This window comes from Emys orbicularis, chromosome 2, assembly GCF_028017835.1.
Source record: "Emys orbicularis isolate rEmyOrb1 chromosome 2, rEmyOrb1.hap1, whole genome shotgun sequence".
Classification (NCBI taxonomy): domain Eukaryota; kingdom Metazoa; phylum Chordata; order Testudines; family Emydidae; genus Emys; species Emys orbicularis.
Genome location: NC_088684.1, coordinates 21278081 through 21294138, shown reverse-complemented (window position 1 = coordinate 21294138; position 16058 = coordinate 21278081). Strand labels below are relative to the sequence as shown.

The 16058-nt window shown below is 47.1% G+C and overlaps 1 protein-coding gene across 1 annotated transcript in view; it reads left to right on the top strand.

Annotated features, from left to right (window-relative positions):
* The window catches only part of NSMCE2 (NSE2 (MMS21) homolog, SMC5-SMC6 complex SUMO ligase), a 167910-nt gene that overhangs the window by 58665 nt on the left and 93187 nt on the right, over positions 1–16058 (top strand). The window contains exon 4 of the mRNA XM_065399222.1: positions 15210–15363. Coding sequence (XP_065255294.1) covers positions 15210–15363 — 154 coding nt within the window. The remainder of the gene's footprint in view (positions 1–15209; positions 15364–16058) is intronic.

Sequence of the window (16058 nt, the reverse complement as noted above, 5' to 3'; positions counted from 1 at the left end):
AGGCTGGGTGTTGGGGGGAGGTCAGGGTAGAGGGCTGGAGGGTGTGTGGGGGGTGCAGGGCAGAAGGCTGGGTGTTGGGGGGAGGTCAGGGCAGAGGGCTGGGGGTGTGTGGAGGTGCAGGGCAGAAGGCTGGGTGTTGGGGGGAGGTCAGGGCAGAGGGCTGGGGGGGTGTGGAGGTGCAGGGCAGAAGGCTGGGTGTTGGGGGAGGTCAGGGTAGAGGGCTGGAGGGTGTGTGGGGGGTGCAGGGCAGAAGGCTGGGTGTTGGGGGGAGGTCAGGGTAGAGGGCTGGAGGGTGTGTGGGGGGTGCAGGGCAGAAGGCTGGGTGTTGGGGGGAGGTCAGGGCAGAGGGCTGGGGGTGTGTGGAGGTGCAGGGCAGAAGGCTGGGTGTTGGGGGGAGGTCAGGGCAGAGGGCTGGGGGGGTGTGGAGGTGCAGGGCAGAAGGCTGGGTGTTGGGGGAGGTCAGGGCAGAGGGCTGGGGGGGTGTGGGGGTGCATGGCAGAAGGCTGGGTGTGTGGCGGGTGCAGGGCAGAAGGCTGGGTGTTGGGGGGAGGGCAGAGGGCTGGGGGTGTGTGGGGGTGTAGGGCAGAAGGCTGGGTGTGTGGGGGGTGCAGGGCAGAAGGCTGGGGTGCTCGGCTCGTGGGGGTGCTCCCAGCCCCCTGCCCTGAGCAGCTCATGGCAGGAGGCTGGGAGGGATATGCCCTGTTCCACCCCCTTCCCCAAGGCCCATCCCTACCTCTCTCTGCCTGCTCTACGGAGCAGCGAGCACGCTGCGCTCGGCTCGGCTCGGCTCGGCTCGGCTCGGCTCCGCTCCTCCTCCCCCTCGCAGGGGCCATCGCCAGCAGGGAGAGGGAGGGGGGGAGGAGGGGCCGGAAAGCACCACGCTGGGGGAAGAAGTGGGGGAGGGGGAAAGCTTGGCTGCTGCAGGACCAAGCTTCTGCCTCCTGCCCCGGCAGGGGAGAGCGGTGGGCAGGGGGCTGTGTGGGGCAGGGGGCAGGGGGCAGGGGGCCGGGACCCCCCCCCCCCCCACTGCTCTCCCCTGCGGGGGCAGGAGGCAGAAGCTTGGTCCTGTGGCAGCCAAGCTTCTCTCCTCCCCCGCTTCTTCCCCCAGCGTGGCGCTTTCCGGCCCCTCCGCCCCTCCTCCTCCTCCTCCTCTCACCAGGCAGGCAGCGTGCCACTCAAAATCGGCTCGCGTGCTGTGGGTTGCCAACCCCTGCTATAGGATCTGTTAGAAGAAAGTCACTGGCATACAGACTGGGAAAACTACCGAGTGCACACCAACCAAGGCGAGAAGAGAAAGATCCGCAGTGACAGGAAGAGCTGAAGTGAAAATAGAAGTGAGACCTTTGGAATATAGTTGCTAATAATTCTAGTCATGGATGTGATGGTAGAAAATGGGATTGGAAAAGTAGGAACAATAGGTAGGGAAGAACTTGTAACATTGTATGAGACGCCTGGTATAGGCATATAATGTGTGGGAATGCTCAAAGAGATGATTATTCCCTAAGACATACCCAGTGCTCCCAAGGAGGCACGGAGGAAGTGAATCCCTAGTCCTGCCCAAACCCTGCACCAGTCCACAGAGTGGGACTGGCATGCAATGGGGAGTATGCACCCACTAAAGGTGTGTAGTCATAGGCGTGCTCCCTGTTCTTGTAGGGGAGCTGTGATAAATGAAGGGGGGGGAAAGCTCCCTTTTATGGACACCCAGCCAGCCAGTTAGCTATAAAATCCCTCTTGGTGCTGGTCTCTACTTGCTTTACCTGTAAAGGGTTAACAAGCCCACAGGTAAAAGGAAAGGAGTCGGCACCTGACCAAAAGAGCCAATCGGAGGGCTAGAACTTTTTAAAATGGGGAAAAAACATCCCTTTTTCTGTCTATTGTGTTCTCTGGGAAAGAGGGGAACAAGGAGCAGTTATGCTATCAGAAGCTTTAAGCCAGGTATTATCAAAAATCATCAGATCATACGTAGAATTACTTATTTGGAACTCCCAAATCTGTAAGTAGATTAGGAATGTTTAGAAAGACTCAATTAGGTTTATTTCTGTTTATTTCTTGGCTTGTGGACTCCTCTGTGCTAGCCCCAGATGCTTTTGTTTTGCTTGTAACCTTTAAGCTGAACCTCAAGAGAGCTATCTTGATGCTTAATTTTTGTAATTTTCTTTTAAGATCTGGCAAAAAGCCTAAGTTCTAAATTTATTTCCTTTTTTTGTTTTTAATAAATTTTATGTTTTTTAAAAACCTGATTGGATTTTTGTGTCCCTAAGGGGTTTGTGCACATGCTGTTTAATTAGCTGATGGCAACAGCTGATTTCCTTTGTTTTTTTTCTCAGCTCTTCCCCAGGGGAGAGGGGAAGGGCTTGAGAGTACCCCACAGGAAGGAATTCCCAAGTGTTCCTTCCTGGGTTCTCAAAAGGGGGAGGGGGGTTTGCACTTGGGTGGTGGTAGCATCTACCCATCCAAGGTCAGAGAGAAGCTGTGACCTTGGGAGTTTAATACCAGCCTGGAGTGGCCAGTATTAATTTTTAAAATCCTTGTGGGTCCCCACCTTCTGCACTTGAAGTGCCAGAGTAGGGAATCAGCCTTGACAGGAGCTTGTGGAAGTGCTCTATCCTAAAATGCCTTGTGGTGTTCCCCGTAGGCAGGGCTGGTTGGCATCACCCCCAATGCAGGATTGTGCTTTAAAAGCACAGCTAAGCACGAGTTGAGCATTGTCATGCTGATATACATATATGTATTACCTCCGTTAGTTTGGGCTGCAAGTGTCAGTTGAGGGTGTATGCATTTTAACTAATGTCAATTCAAATAAAGCATGAGTCTGTTCTTAGCAATCCTAGTGTAGCTTCCAAAAAAAACTTTAAAGGTTATGTTTGGTTTTAATGAAGAATGACAACGTGAGTCACACTGCCTGTTTGGAAAGTGCAGAGAAGAAATGCTGTCAGTGATGAAGAATTGCCTGGGAAAAAGAACCTCATCAGATGAAACAAAAAAGTTCAATCAGAGTGGCAAATGAAAGGGTCCTGTTGACTTTTAGTTGAGGTATAACAGGGAAAGATGGAAAAGCGATCCTTGAAATATTTAAAGCATTTTTATAGTTTGTTAAAATCAATAAAACATTAGCATAACAGTATGGACTATATTTGCAGCTGGTATAAATCAGCATAACTCTATTGAAATCAATGAAAGTAAGTCGACATACACCAGCTTAGGATCTGGATTTCTATCCCTATATTGTGCAAAACATTTGGTTTCATTTCGTCAGCTCAACAAACCAAAGAAAACCATACAAGAGCAAACAGGTTGCTGAATCTGAAAGGTCTGATATTACTACCATACTAAAGGTCTGATATTGCTACCTTAAGGCCTGCTTCTGTTCCCTTTGAAATCAATGCCAAAACTCTCATTAACTTCAGTGGGGCCTTAAAGACACTAACTCCAATATATCTGTGTTAATTCATAGGGTTCTGAAAATACATTAATCAGCAGCTTGGTAAACTGGTTGAACAGCCCGATGCCTTTGCTGAATCAACCTTGCTAGGAGATGCTTTTTTGTGTTACTATTTCTTGCATGCTGTTAAAGCAAACAGCATTTCTGATACGTAATAGTTATTTTTGCTGTGATAGGGCATTATTACATATGTTTAAACAAAACTACTTTGAACAAAACACGATATACCACAATCTGCTGAAATTAAGCTGGATATTAAATGTGTTTGGGGTAGATTGTTAGGGGCCTTGTACAGAGGATATAAAGGAGGAATAGTATCAATGAGCATTTCATTCACCAACCCCACCTACCTGTCATGAAGCACAATTAAATATTTAAGACCACTGTTTTGTGGGATTTTTTGTTTTGGCTTGTGTATATATATACAAGAGTCTTAAGCAAGCTCAGAAGAAACAGTCATTTGGATGCTGCCAGAAGAGAAACCCAGTCCGACACTTTTTGTAAACAGGTAGGGGTGGGGTTTTCAAAGGGAGTTAGGTGCATGATTCTCATTTACTTTCCTTGTTTCTGCACTTTAGAAAACCCCACCTGTTATGCCTGTGTTTATTGCGGTTTCTTGTAATCAGGCACTGTCCCATTGGTGGCAACTATATCCAATACACGTATTTAACTTTGATCCCACTTCCTTTCCTCCTTGTCAGCCTTCCATCCTTCCCAAAACAGTGCCCAAAGAGACAAGGAAGATGAAAAATGATGTTCACAGGAATAGACGGCATAGTTTGCCCAGATGCCCTGTGAACTAAAGACCTCTTGGCATGTTAAAATATGTGCAGTAGGGAAGTACAATCTACAGCAGGGGTCGGCAACTTATGGCATGCGTGTTGAAGGTGGCATGTGATTTTCAGTGTCACTCACACTGCCTGGGTCCTGGCCACCAGTCCGGGGGGGCTCTGCATTTTAATTTAATTTTAAATGAAGCTTCTTAAACATTTTAAAAACCTTATTTACTTTATGTGCAACAATAGTTTAGTTATATATTATAGACTTATAGAAAGCGACCTTCTAAAAATGTTAAAATGCATTACTGGCACGCGAAACCTTAAATTAGAGTGAATAAATGAAGACTCGGCACACCACTTCTGAAAGGTTGCCAACCCCTGATCTACAGCATAAGCTTTTTGTCTGAGTGCTCTTCCCATCACATAAGAGCACCAAGAAAAAAGCTAATTTAATCCAGTATAGTTCAAAAAATAACTTTTGCATTTGCACCCAAAAAATGGGCCCGACCTGAAGGGGCACAATCCGCCTTGCTCAAAATCAGCATACATGGTCCCCCTTTTACATCAGACAAAGGCAGGAAAGACAATGGACGAGAATTGGCTTGTATTTACACCAGTGTGAATCCAGAGTAACTCTATTGACTTCAGTGGAGTTACTCTGGATTTGGCCTAGCGTCCTTAGCTTAGTTTTGAGGTTAAACATCTCCAATTGTGTGTGGAGTAGGGAAAAGTAACCATGTGGGCAGATACTGAACCATTTAATTATGGGTTTAGTGGCAACCATCAAGAACCAGACCTTTGAAATGCTACATCTGGACTTTTCTCCCCTAAGCTGTCTCCCCATCAAGGCTGCTGGGATATTGTTAACATGTGAACATTAATTTTCTGTTGTGCAGGCCCAGTTTATTAAGTTGCGTGTCATAAGTGTGGGTCATCTCCTATAAATGTGCCTCTCTTGGCATTTCACAATCATTGGGGAAGGTGTTGCTCAATCTGAGTCCCAACCCTGGAGCCGTGATGTAGAGAGGTGTTCAATCTCCTGAGTCAGATGTGGGCCCTGGGGCAGTTTTGACTGTGACAGAGAATGTTCAAACTAGTGCAAATCCAGTTGGAGAGTGACAATATTCTTTGAGCTTGCCCTTGTGAAAGTTTCCAAGAGCTGTGTTTTATTTGTATAACAACAAACGATATGATGATAACTGAGGATTTAAAGCCAGCCATTGAAAAATACTGTTTAAGTTGATCTGAAACTTAGCAGCCTGATTCAGTTACAGTGGTGACTCACTTAGAGTTGGTTCTCACATGATTCAGAAAGTATACGGGTGACTCAACCAACAAATTTACTTAGCTCCCATGCTATTTTCCTCGCAGTGAAAAAATGCTTATCAAAAAAATAAATAAAATTTGCAGCAGGAGTGTTTGACTTTGCCCTGGGGTAAAATAAATGCACATGCAGAGTGAGTGCACATTTGTAAAATATCGTTTAGCAAGTTAAAGGCTGACATTAGAGCACGTAGTAGGAAAAAAAATGGGCTGTAAACTTTATAACTTGTTTGACCCTGTAGCATTGCTAAGTAATAGAAGAACAGTCACCTAGACCTGGTAGAAGGACTTAGCAAGGCTGCCCCAACTCTGACCATTATTAATTTATTCTGGCCTAACAGTCTCTTGGCCAAGATTTTCAGAAGTGAAAAAGTGATTTTGGATGCCTCAGTTTTTGGGTGCTTAACTTGAGACACTTTAAAAGGGCTGCAGTGCAGAAAATGCTGAATACCCCCCCTCTGAAAATCAGGCCCCTTTAAGGTGTCTCAGTTTGGGCACCCCAAAAACTGAGGAACCCAGTGTCAGTTGGCACTTTTGAAACTCTTGGTTGAGCCACATAACAATACCAAACCCACTGAGGTCAGAGGTCCTGCCCAGTTGGTAGCTCTGCATGACGGTGGGTGGGCATTCATTAAGTATGCTGTTTAGTCATAGAGTCAGTCTTAGAACTGCTTCCAACTTTCCCCAAACCACCTGTGGTGGCTGGCTGTAATGTAAATATAGCACGAATCTTCTCTGATAGTTCTGAGTTCAGACTTAGCAGGAGGCTCCTTTTTCACATTGCCCCAGAGGGATATGAATACCTGGGTATCTGCATATCTCTGAGCTTTGTATCACTCTGTAGTCATTGAAAAAAATGAGGATGAAGTAACAGAGGATCTGGAAAATGGAGAAGTTCTGCCCATCAGCAGGCGTGGACTAATAAATGTCATTAAAATGATTGTCACTCTGCTTTGTACATCCCAGGCACCAATGATTTCTATTAAACTTCTAAACAGTGTCTTTTAAAAAAATAAAAATCCAACTTTTATTGGAAAAAGCTCCCCAGACTAATGGGAACAAATACTAATTATCTGCTTTCTCCTTTAGGGTAATTGAGGGAAAATTAAAGTTAACATTTGCAGATTGTTCACTCTCTGAAACAGGCATAAAATAGCTTGTGATAAAAGAACTGCATTTCTACCTACCACAAAAATGCCACATTGCTCTCCACTTTGCAGTGGTTCAGCATGTCACACCTGCCTATTCTTTCTGTGTGTGTGTCTCTCTCTACAATGTAGAAGTCCCATAGGTCCATGTCCTACTCTGCTCACTGTTTATGGCTACCTTTCCGTCAGTTAACCTAAAGGAGAAAGCAGAAAGTTGGTTTTGAGCTTAAAGCACAGGACTGGCCTGTTTATTCTTGGCTCTTCCAATCTCCCTTTGAGCCTTAGATCAGAGCTTCATGCTTCAGTCTCCTTCTCTGTAAAATAGGGTTGATTGTGGTTGCGTGAAGTTAGTTTGGGGCTAAATTCATTAATATTTGTAAAGTGCTTTGAGATGCTTGAAGGGAAAAGGCAAGGTACAAAAAACTGGTCCACATGGGATTTCACTAGTTAGTGCCCTTTTAGATCCTGGTCCCATACACTGTGCAGCCAGTTCTTAAAGCTGGCTCGATTTAAGTCAATGGCAAACTTGCATTGACTTTACTGGCACCAGGATTTGGTCTTAATCAGTTGACTTCCTTGTCCTTTGATTATGCTATTCAGGGAAATAAAAACTGTCCATTTACAGTACTACCTGATACAATGTCTGGCACGGGCATGGTACATAAATGCATATGCACTAGGTCGGTGGGATATGCTGGTTTCTGGGGGCAGAGCTCAACTGCCTTTCATGGGATACTCACAAGAGCAAGGAGAGGGTCCATAGCAAGACCCACTACTGGGCCAAGCTGCTTTGTTAAAATGCAGCCAGAGAAACCGGACATGTAACATGCAGCATTGGCATATCTTGGAAACCTCACAGTAAACAAGCACTGGCCATTATTATTCATAGCAGCTGTTTTGCCACACCACAATTTAATCTACCAACAATAGAGTCAGGAGGTATGGTCTGTCACCAAGGGGGACTGGGTCTGCTGGCATGTGAGGCGTACCTAGGTAGCATGCGTAATCACAATATTTTGTTGCAACAGTCATAATAAAACTGCATTGTGTTTCTAAATATACATACCCAATAGCAATGCTGGTACAACATGCATGAGGGTACAGTGACTAGATCATTAACAGCCACACAGGCCAATGTATGATTCGTGTCGTCTTCTTCTTGTAACCCAAAGCCAATGGGAAATACAAATGTGGCTTTTCTCTTTTGGGGACTATCACTGTTGCCTTTGGTACTGCTGTAAACAAGCTGTTGTAACCGACACCTCTGCTCACAAGTGTCCTGACTGCTCCCAGTCCATCATTATATGTCAATTTCCAGGTTGTTTTGGAGGGTGTACTTGCCTCCACCCCCCATTTCAAAATCAAATGCATCTCTCAATGCATTGACTAATGGCTATGCAAAGTGTTGCTTAGCATGCTCTTACATAAGAACATAAGAATGACCATACTGGATCAGACCAAAGGCCATGTAGCTCAGTATCCTGTCTTCTGACAATGGCCAATGCCAAGTGCTCCAGAGGGAATGAACAGAACATGCAATCATCACATCCCATCCCATGTCGCCCATTCCCAGCTTCTGGCAAACAGAGGCTAGGGACACCAACCCTGCCCATCTTGGCTAGTAGCCATTGATGGACCTATTCTCCATGAATTTACCTAGTACTTTTTTGAACGCTGTTATAGTCTTGGCCTTCACAACATCCTCTGGCAAAGAGTTCCACAGGTTGACTGTGCGTTGTGTGAAGAAATACTTCCTTCTGTTTGTTTTAAACCTGCTGCCTATTAATTTCATTTGGTGACCCCTAGTTCTTGTGTTATGAGAAGGAGTAAATAACACTTCCTTATTCACTTTCTCCACACCAGTCATGATTTTATAGACCTCTATCATATCCCCCCTTATTCGTCTCTTTTCTAAGCTGAAAAGTCCCAGTCTTATTAATCTCTCCTTTTGCTCTTCTTGGCTGACAGCACTACTACAAGGTCATTCACCTAGCATACTTTGCATGGTTCCTGTCTGAAGTAACTTGTACCAACAGTTACAAGGTGTCAGTGGCTCTAGGTTTGTCTGGGGGCATTTATCTGACATGCTGCACAGACTGAGAAGCAAATACATCACAGAATGGGTGTCACTTTGCCATCCCCAGTGTTCATGTAGTCCCCATTCTTCTTTTTGTTGTGTTGATAGTTCTTGACACCGTACATCCCTATGAATAAGGAGTGGGTTAGGAGTACTACCGTGAGCCAGAACGTACCTATTGTGGTGTACTGCTGACACAATATATGTTGTATTGCAGTCCTGTCCTACCAAGGCGAATTGGGACTGATGTCAAGGTTTATGTGCATTTGTAGTTTTGTGTGTCTCTGTATTACACCGCTTTCCACCGACAGCATAAGCATCACAAGAGAAAAACTGCTTGTGCACAGGAAGCCTGTTTACTTTGTTATTATCAGGGCCTATAAATCAGTTTGTCACGGAATTCGTGTTTTTACAGAGAATCTTTAGTTTTTACATTTTTATGAAAAAATAAAAACCAATACAGTAGAACCCGGTTTATCCGAGCCTCCATTATCCAGCCCTCTGTATTAACTGAACCACCAGCTGCCTGGGGCTGACCACCCGAGCCCCAGCTGCTGTCAGCCCTGGGGCGGCTGGTGGTTCAGTTAATATGAGGAGCCGTATAATAGAGGCTTGGATAAATGGGATTTTACTGTATATCAATAAAACATTGTGTTCCACTGATACTCAAGTGATGAGAGGGATCTCCCTCCTTTTGAACATGAACCGGACTTGAATTTCACCTTTCGGATGTGTGAACTAAGTGATTGTTGATCTACACATAAAGGAATGTCCTTTTGATGTCTGTCTAATCTGGCCCTCTAGGTGTCAGCCACTGAATCACAGGCAGTCTGGCCTAGTGATTGGAGCAAGAGTCCATCCTACCAGTTAGAGCTGAATCCACATGAGGGGAATCCAGGAGCAAAGTCAGGATTGTCAGACTCCAAAGCCTAAGCTGAAGGTGTGACCGGAGTCACAGCCACAAGGTGTAGCAGCGGGCCAGAGCTGGGTGTCAGAAACCAAAGCCTAAGCCAAAAGGTTAACTGGAGTTACAGTCAGAAGGCGGATCCGAGGGTCTGAGCCAGGAGTTATAAATCAGGAAGAAGCTGGGAGCTAGACGCAGGCATAGGACCAGGCACAGCAGCAGGCTAGAAATGCATTGAGCAACCACTGGATTGCTGCTGCTGCTGAGCTGAAGTATCAGCCTGCTGACGCCTTCAGCCAGTCAGGTGGTGCGGTCAATCAGACAGCTTCTGTCAGGGCCAGCTGTGCTCATTAAGTTGCCAGGAGAGGGGTTCTGCTGCAGGCAAAGCCCCGGACACTAGGTTTATATATTATGCGTGTTATCTGAGCACCTGTCGTTTCCCAACCATATATGTCCTGCTAGTAAGGTGATTTCAGCCCACAGCACGAATTAATGTATCTCACTCATGAAATGGCTCTTGTGAGTGGAATTATATTGTTGCTTTTGAAGATCTCTAGAATTGCTCACATTCTCTTTAGAAAGTAGTTGCTTAGTTCTTGCTGGTTTGCCAGATTTACCGGAGTGTGGTTTTGCTATGTCACCAGGTGAGGGAACTGAGCTATTGTCCTTTGGTTGATACAGATGATAAAGGTGTTGTATCAGGGGGGCCAGGAGGCTATGGCCTCCCACCTTTTACCAGCTGTAAGGGCTAACGATGGGGGGGAGGTGGAGAGGAGTGAGCAGGGGAAGAGGTGTTGGGGGGTGGTGTGAGGGCAAGGGTTCAGGAAGAAAGGGCAGCAGGGGGCGGGGCCACAGTTTGAGCGCCTGTGGCCCCCCCACTTTTAGGGATCTTCTACTGCTCCTGTGTTGTATACATGCTAATTCTGTGGTCATTTACCTCTGTCAGCTGTAAGGTCCATGGTTGCTGGAGGTCATCTAAATGCAATCTCTTAGAACATACACCAGTCCTTGGTAATGTAATGATGCAAGTTCTGGCCCTTAGTTTCTGTGGTTTTCTTGCTCACATGAATGTCATGCCTTTGTTGAATGCCATGTCTGAAGTGCTTCCAGTGCTGGAAGTTGTGGGTGGGAGAGGTGAGATAGGTACTGTTATACTATCACGACTGCATTTGACCATGCCATACATCTCACTTATGGTTCTGGTGTATTGTTTAAGGACAATAGGCTGACGGTGCCCTGAGCGTAGAGCTGTGCTGTTGACTCACATGAGTCACAAGCAGATCAGAAAGTGAACAGCATGGTCCTTGGTGCCTTACCTCTGACTCTTTTTTTCTGTCATAACTGCATCAGTGTGCGTGGTGAGCTCCTGTTCACTTGTGGGATGCTCTGTAGAGAGGAACAAGTGTTTGTGTAGAGTGGCTGGCATTGTCTCTGTGGCACATAGCTGTCTGAAGCTTACTCCTTACGTGAGCCCCAGCAACTTTGGGATCACAAATGTGGGCATGGCTTGTGGTCTGCATGACTGTATCGGCAGAAGCAGCTGCTGTTACATAAGTTATTTAGTCAATGTGCTATCGTTATTGCTAGGGTGTGGGTCCTAGTGATTGACTGCTCTTAGGGGATATGACTCAGGGTTGCAGGCACACATCCATTAGTTACATATCAAGCAACGACTGTGATAGCAGTCTGGTGAAGTTGCTGTAGAGAGGCGTATGTGTGAAGCATACACTGTCTGAATAGTGTGTCCTATTGTGCTGGTTTTTACATGTGTTTCAACTTGGTAACTGTTTTCTTGTGCTTACTGTTTCTGAAGGCCATGAGTTTGCAACTGAGTGTGGAACAATGATGCTTTCTTTTGTGATGGAGCCTCTCCTGGAGCGATTTGCTGTGCTGAGTCCTAAATTTGTCCGTTAATGCAGCACTTGCATACTGCCGATTAGCACTGCTTGCCCTGGGCATGAGATGGCTATTTCTGGTTGGCTCCTTTGCCTCAAAGAGCAGGTGCTAGGAGCACAGTCACCTACTGCTTGGCTGTTCTGTAGCTATCTGTGAGCCCAGCTGCTGACCATTGGTCTGCTGTTGGTTTTTCCAGCCTTCTTCATATCCCACAGGCTGTGTCCTGCCTGTGGGTGCAGTCACTATGCTCTCTTGGGTAGGGTTACCATATGTCCGGTTTTTCCTGGACATGTCCGGCTTTTCGGCAATCAAACCCCCGTCCGGGGGGAATTGCCAAAAAGCCGAACATGTCCGGGAAAAATGCCGGCCGGGCACTTCCCCTCCCGCGGCTGCTCTGCTCCTCCCCTGACTCTTCGGCTCTGTTTAAGAGCCGAGCCGCCCGAGCGCTATGGGCTTCAGGCAGCCCCCTTGCCTCCGGACCCCAGCCGCCGGCCGGGCACTTCCCCTCCCGGGCTCCGGCGGCGCAGGGTCTGGAGGCATGGGGGCTGCACGAAGCCGGTAGCGCTCGGGCAGCTCGGCTCTTAAACAGAGCCGAAGAGTCAGGGGAGGAGCAGAGCCTCCGGCCGCGGCGGCTCTGCTCCTCCCCTGACTCTTCGGCTCTGTTTAAGAGCCGAGCGCTACGGTTTTCGGGCAGCCCCCATGCCTCCGGACCCTGCGCCGCCGGCTGGGCGCTTCCCCTCCCGGGCTCCGCTGCGCTGGGGAAGCGCCGGCCGGGGGCGCAGGGTTTGGGGGCTGCCTGGCAAACAGTGAAGCCGGTAGCGCTCGGGCAGCCCTTTTCGTGTGGCTGGGAGTGGGGGGGGAGGGGCGGAGTTAGGGCGGGGTTGGGGCGGGGCTGGGGGTGGGAAATGGGCGGGGCCAGGGCCCCGTGGAAGGTCCTCTTTTTTTATTTGTTAAATATGGTAACCCTACTCTTGGGGTATGTTACACAGGGATAAAAGGCCTGCGGCATGGCTGCGTCTGGCCCGGGTCAGCTGTCTTGGGTTTGTGGGACTAGGGCTGCGGGGCTAAAAGTTGTACTGTAGACATTCGGGCTTGGGCTGGAGCCTGAGCTCTGAGACCCTCCTCCCCTGCAGGGATCCAGAGCTCAGGTCCCAGCCGGAGCCCGAATGTCTGCACAGCAGTTTTTCAGCCCCGGAACCTGAGCCTCACAAACCTGAGTCACCTTACCTGGGCCAGACGTGGGTTTTTTATCCCTGTGTAGACATACCCTTGGTAGTAATTGTGGCTGGCCACCAAGTACAACTGTTGTCATGCTTTTCTTGCAGCAAGTATTTTCTGGCTTTAAGACTACATGGTTTTCTACTATTTCTCTGCCTGGCCCATTGTCATGAGAGGCAACCTGCACCTCCTTGCGCTCTCTCTGCCAAACTGGCTTTGCCCTTGACAGACCTGCTATTTCAGTGCCTTCATGGACAACCAAGTTTCTCTGGGGCTGTGTAGCCTTTTGAGTATTCTCACACAACCCACTTCCACACAAGAGCCTGCTGCTGCACAGACATGGCTTCTTCAGCTCTCGAAATTGAGTATTACACCTGGGGGCTGCCAGGTGTCTGGTTTTTGACTGGTACACCCGATCGAAAAGGGACTCTCTGCTGACCGGGTCATTAAAAGTCTGGTCGGCAGCGCAGCGGGGCTAAGGCAGGCTCCCTGCCTGTCCTGGCTCCGCGCAGCTCCCAGAAGCGACCGGCATGTCCCTGCGGCCCCTAGGCACAGGTGCGATTAGGGAAGCTCTGCGTGTTGCCCCCGCCCCAAGTGCCGCCTCCACATCTCCCATTGGTCGGGAACCGTGGCCAATGGGAGATGCGAGGGTCGTGCCTCCGGGCACAGGCAGTGCACACCACGCAGAGCCGCCTGGCTGTGCCTCAACCTAAGGGCCGGACATGGCGGCCGCTTCCGGGAGCTGCACGGAGCCAGGGCAGGCAAGAAGCCTACCTTAGCCCTGCTGCGCCGCCGACTGGGAGCCGCCTGAGATAAGCACCGCCCGGTCAGAGCCTGCACCCCAATCCCCTCCCCCAGCCCACACCCTGAACCCTTCATTTTTGGCCCCTCCCCGGAGCCCGCACCCCCAGCTGGAACCCTCACCCTCTCCCGCATCCCAACCCCCTGCCCCAGCCCAGTGAAAGTGAGTGAGGGTGGGGGATAGCAAGCGATGGAGGGAGGGGGGCTGGAGTGAGTGGGTGACAGGGCCTTGGAGAAGGGGCGGGGCCTTGGGGAAGGGATGGGGCAGGTTGCGGGGCAAGGGTGTTCGATTTTGTGCAATTAGAAAGTTGGCAACCCTAATTACACCAGGGGTGTCTAGCCGCTTTGTACCTCTTGGAACCAGTAGGAAATATGGTGTAATGGCTTGACCTGGCTGATGCACCCAGTAACCTTCCTTGACAGGCCTCTGTTTTCTCTTTTGCAGCCCTGATGCATGCATGGGGTTTGTTTTGGACTAGTTGTTCTATCATGGGAGGTAGAGTAAGGTTGGCTCAAGTGAAATGTTGTGTCTCTCCCTTCCACTTTTAGATATGCAACCTTTTGGTCTGTCTATCCCTGTTTGCGATTGGCTGGGGCAATAATCACATGGCACAGTGTTAAAAAATGAAAGAAAAAAAATCTAAGTCTCTTTTTTTGGATTCTCAAAATGCTTTTCCTATGGTTGGGACAGTGTGCCTCTCACTCCTCATACAGTGAGTGCCCTCACTTGCAGCCTCCAAAATTCTCTTCTTCCATCATGCCCACATGCAAATACTCTGAAGGGTAAGGATCACGACTCTTTGCCAGCCTGCAAAGCACATTGTTCACTGTTGGTGCTATGCAAATAAATAAGAAGCTGTGTTTCCTTATATATTAGTTTTTTGTATTATTTTGTTTGGTACTGTGCCCATTCATGATTGCAAGCTCCTCAGCAGAGCTGGTTGGAAAATGCTAGGAAAACATAGACAAACATTTTCATGAAATTTCATCTCCATTTTTTGTAGAAATTTCATTGTTCGGGAAATTTTCCAACCAGCTCTTTGGGGGCAGGGACTTATTCTTTGGTGAATTTCACATATCTTAAGTCTGGCCTAGTGGATAGAACACTGGATTGGGGCTCAGGAGACCTGGTTATATTCCTGATTTTGGCTTACTCAGAGACTTTGGGGAAATCCCTTCACCTCTGTTTCTCAAATTCCCAATCTGTAAAGTGGTGATAATGGTACTTACCTCATTTGTAAAATGCTATATAAGAGCTAGATAGTAATAGTAGTAAGGTGTGTATGCACGCAACATTACCCTGGGTGCCATTAAAAACTTTACACTTAGAGTTGTTTAGTATGAGATATGCAGTTTTCTCTATTCTGAGTAGAGGGAATACTGTCTGTACAACAGCACAGGTAAATGTCTGTGCATTAATTGTCTAGATTTTAATGGCGGCCATTGGATATATAAATAATTGCCATGGGGTTATGGTTCCAGATTGTTATAGTCTTTGGTTTAATGGGAGACTGGAGAAGATCTCGTTAAATTCATATTATTGCACCTACTCTCTTTGCTTTAGGTTGGGGGAATATGTTATAGCGAGTAACAAAGTTGCATTTATTTTTCTTTTCAGATAAAACGAGACAAACCAGAAAATATACCAGATCTAAAAGATTTAGTAAAAGAAAAATTCACTGCATTGGAAAGCAAAAACGATGACTCAGATTTGAAAAGAAATGAAAAATATATACATTTTATGGAACAGCTTAAAAGAATGAGAAAACAGTGTAAGTCTTCATTTTTTAAAATAATGGTTTCCTGGAAATACAATATGGTTCTATATATGTATATCATATGTTGGTTTATTACTAAAATGTTTTAAAATACAAACCAGCCAAAGAGAGCTCAAACAGGGGGAGGGATAGCTCAGTGGTTTGAGCATTGGCCTGCTAAACCCAGGGTTGTGAGTTCAATCTTTGAGGGAGCCACTTAGGGATCTGGGGCAAAAATCAGTACTTGGTCCTGCTAGTGAAAACAGGGGGCTGGACTTGATGACCTTTCGAGGTCCCTTCCAGTTCTATGAGATAGGTATAGCTCCATATATTATTTACATGCATTCCTCATACAGGACTTATTTAAATTTATCATTCACATAGTTAAGTAAACAGCACAGTAAGTAACAACCTTATGATTTTATTTAATCTGTCATAGTGCTTGTCTTATTTGCATACATATGCAATGTAAAGCTTCTTTCATATCCCTTTTTTCGGTTTGAAGGTGTTTTTTTTCTTTTAAAGATACTCTTTTCTCTTAATGGTAGGATCTCCCAAAAGGAGATCCTAGGTAAGCTGTTTTCATTTGTCGTTTTAACAAATTGCCCCTATTTCACAACTTAGGATATGTTGCAACCCTAAAAAGACCTTTGCTTTAATCGTAGAACTATATTGCTGGAAAATGCTTACTGTGTGTGTTCTCAGGTTTA